General features: G+C 50.9%; 2 protein-coding genes across 2 annotated transcripts; both read left to right on the forward strand.

Annotated features, from left to right (window-relative positions):
* The first annotated feature begins 449 nt into the window (after window positions 1-449).
* LOC142663076 (histone H2B 1.1) lies at window positions 450-830 on the forward strand. Its single transcript, XM_075841376.1, has one exon. The coding sequence runs from the start codon at window positions 450-452 to the stop codon at window positions 828-830; it is 381 nt and encodes a 126-aa protein (XP_075697491.1).
* A 1,882-nt stretch (window positions 831-2,712) lies between these two features.
* Window positions 2,713-3,105, forward strand: LOC142663468 (histone H2A type 1). Its single transcript, XM_075842142.1, has one exon. It carries the CDS (start codon window positions 2,713-2,715, stop codon window positions 3,103-3,105), a length of 393 nt encoding a protein of 130 aa, XP_075698257.1.
* Window positions 3,106-3,603: the final 498 nt, after the last annotated feature.

A 3,603-nucleotide genomic window follows, 5' to 3' on the forward strand; every position in this document is an offset into this window, starting at 1 on the left:
CAGTATCTAGCAACATCGGGAGCGCGCACACTGCAGAGCGGAGCGTCTTGATTGACATCGAGCCGCTCACGCCCCTTTTTAGAAAAGATAACCAGCACTTGCTGAGTTATCAAGTGTAAAAAAAAGGCACTTAGGAAATTAATTTTAAATTTTTTTTAACACCAAATGTTTTAAAATTAATTTCCTGCTTAGAATGTATAAAAAAAAAATTTGACTCAACTTGGGACAACCCCTTTAAATCCACCAACAGAGAACAGACTCGTGGAAACCACCAATTAGCTGCACTGGGAGTGGCTTATGACGATTCCATAGGTCACATGACTTGCTCTTCCAGTAGAACAGCGGTCAGCCAGCGTTGCTCATTTGCATAGCCCGTGTATAAATACAGCAGCGGTGGGAGGGTAAAGCATTCCATTATCTCAGTTGTGAGTAGATCGCAGTGTGTTATCATGCCTGAGCCCGCCAAGTCTGCCCCGGCGCCCAAGAAGGGCTCCAAGAAAGCCGTGACCAAGACACAGAAGAAGGACGGTAAGAAGCGGAGAAAGAGCAGGAAGGAGAGCTACGCCATTTACGTGTACAAGGTGCTCAAGCAGGTCCACCCTGACACCGGCATCTCGTCCAAGGCTATGGGCATCATGAACTCCTTCGTCAATGACATCTTCGAGCGCATCGCAGGGGAAGCCTCCCGCCTGGCTCACTACAACAAGCGCTCCACCATCACCTCCCGGGAGATCCAGACTGCCGTGCGCCTGCTGCTGCCTGGAGAGCTGGCCAAGCACGCCGTGTCCGAGGGCACCAAGGCCGTCACCAAGTACACCAGCGCCAAGTAATGTGCCCCGTCCCTGCAGTAAGAACACAAAGGCTCTTCTAAGAGCCACCCACCTTGTCTACAACAGAGCTGTGCCTGCTATTGTCTGGCCTCCCGCTAGTCCCCCTGTTCTATGTGCGGCCGCTCTCGTGTCGGTGCAGATGCTGCTTCATACATTATGTGGCTGCCGGACAGGGAGGGACATTGCCGTGTGTGATGAAGCCGGGACACGGATCCTGCGGGCAGATGACCCGTCATAATATCACACTGTCCAGAAGAAACGGAACATTGTACATTAGGAGACGGAAGGAAGCATGGGACATCTGTAAATAACAATGATGAGGGTAGTAGTCCGATTTATAACAGATGCCAGGGAAACTGCTTGTCGACGATAGAGAACAAGTAATCACACTGGTGAGGACTGGATAAAGGGTGGTTATTGTAATACAGGCGGAGCAGACTCTGGTGTCTCCTCTGTGTCGTGTATTGTAATACAGGCGGAGCAGACTCTGGTGTCTCCTCTGTGCCGTGTATTGTAATACAGGAGGAGCAGACTCTGGTGTCTCGTCTGTGCCGGGTATTGTAATACAGGCGGAGCAGACTCTGGTGTCTCCTCTGTGCCGTGTATTGTAATACAGGTGGAGCAGACTCTGGTGTCTCGTCTGTGCCGGGTGTTGTAATACAAGTGGAGCAGACTCTGGTGTCTCCTCTGTGCCGGGTATTGTAATACAAGTGGAGCAGACTCTGGTGTATCCTCTGTGCCGGGTATTGTAATACAGGCGGAGCAGACTCTGGTGTCTCCTCTGTGCCGTGTATTGTAATACAGGAGGAGCAGACTCTGGTGTCTCGTCTGTGCCGGGTATTGTAATACAGGCGGAGCAGACTCTGGTGTCTCCTCTGTGCCGTGTATTGTAATACAGGTGGAGCAGACTCTGGTGTCTCGTCTGTGCCGGGTGTTGTAATACAAGTGGAGCAGACTCTGGTGTCTCCTCTGTGCCGGGTATTGTAATACAAGTGGAGCAGACTCTGGTGTATCCTCTGTGCCGGGTATTGTAATACAAGTGGAACAGCCTCTATTTCTTGTCTGTGAGGGCTTCTTTTAATACAGGTGGAGCAGACTCTGGTGTCTATGCCTGGTTATTGGAGCAGTCTCTGGTTTCTTCTACACGTTGTAATAGAATAGGGACATAATGCGGTAATATGAAGGAACAGGGACATAATGCCGGTAATAAGTAGGAACAGGGACGTAATGCCGGTAATAATAAGAAACAAGGACATAATGTCTGGAAGATGAGGGAACAGGGACATGTTACCGGCATTGTGTCCCTGTACCCTCCTACATAGGACATGCCGGTCACATGAGAGGACAGGGACATAATGCCGGTAATTCGGGAACGATACGGATGTAATAAAGACGTGTTACATGTTTGTACGTCACCCCCTTTATACTGGAGATTGGTACTTTGGAATTGTGCATTTCACGGTATCGTTGGATGGAGAAGAATCAGCCCGTGCAGCCCGCAGATAACAAGACCCTAATGCAGCAGCAGCAGCTCTGCGCTACTCTGTTGTAGACTTGGTGGGGGGCTCTTAGAAGAGCCTTTGGGTCCTTCCTGCGGGGACGGGGCACATTACTTGGCGCCTAATGAGAAGAAGCCGCCGCTGCTGCTTTATTCCTGCTCCATTCGAGTTCAGGCGGGAGATGTTCCTATTGGTAGAGACGGAGGAGGGGGCGTGGTGTTATCTGCGAGTCTATAGAAATATTCTACTTCCTCATTGGCTACAGTGTCTGGCGTTGAATATCAGTTTTAGATGCGGCCACTCAGAGAAGAAGCTCTCTGCTCCATCCGGGTATAAGAAGTGACGGTGGGAGCGCAGCCGTTAGATCTGATCAGATAATAGACATGTCTGGAAGAGGAAAGCAAGGAGGCAAAGTGCGGGCTAAAGCCAAGACCCGCTCATCCCGGGCAGGACTTCAGTTCCCTGTCGGTCGTGTGCACAGACTTCTCCGCAAGGGTAACTACGCTGAGAGGGTCGGCGCCGGCGCTCCGGTCTACCTGGCCGCTGTGCTGGAATATCTGACCGCTGAGATCCTGGAACTGGCCGGAAATGCCGCCCGGGACAACAAGAAGACCCGAATCATCCCCCGTCACCTGCAGCTGGCCGTGCGCAATGACGAGGAGCTCAACAAGCTGCTGGGTGGTGTGACCATCGCTCAGGGAGGCGTCCTGCCCAACATCCAGGCCGTTCTGCTGCCCAAGAAGACCGAGAGCAGCAAAAGCGCCAAGAGCAAGTGAGCGCCGCTTATCCCACATTTAACCACAAAGGCTCTTTTAAGAGCCGCCCACATGGTCCTTAGAACAGAGCTCACCGCTGATCTCCGATATGTAAACGTTCTGCGCCAGATAAGTGGCTCTGCTTGTACAGAGATCTACCCATATGAATTCATATACCGCGGGGATAAACATTGAAGAGGAAGCCGTACGGTGGGTGTAGAACTGCGTTACTCATGACCTATACATTCACTACTGCCTCGTGCAGATGGTGGCGCTGTCCTCATTGGTGCACTAACTATACTGTACAGGACACATTAATAGTACAACTACTCCAGTGATTCATGTTCACGATCTACAACCCGCCCCCGACTACATAGTGTCTTAAATTCTATCTTCCAGTCTCACTGGATTCTTCGAATGCGTCTCAGTATATGTTACTCTGCAGCAACTTCATGCGTTAGTGGGATGAGGTCAGTCCTAAGTATAGACAACGCACAGTGTTAGTACGAAGTAGAAATA

This window comes from Rhinoderma darwinii, chromosome 11 (genome assembly GCF_050947455.1).
Source record: "Rhinoderma darwinii isolate aRhiDar2 chromosome 11, aRhiDar2.hap1, whole genome shotgun sequence".
NCBI lineage: Eukaryota > Metazoa > Chordata > Amphibia > Anura > Rhinodermatidae > Rhinoderma > Rhinoderma darwinii.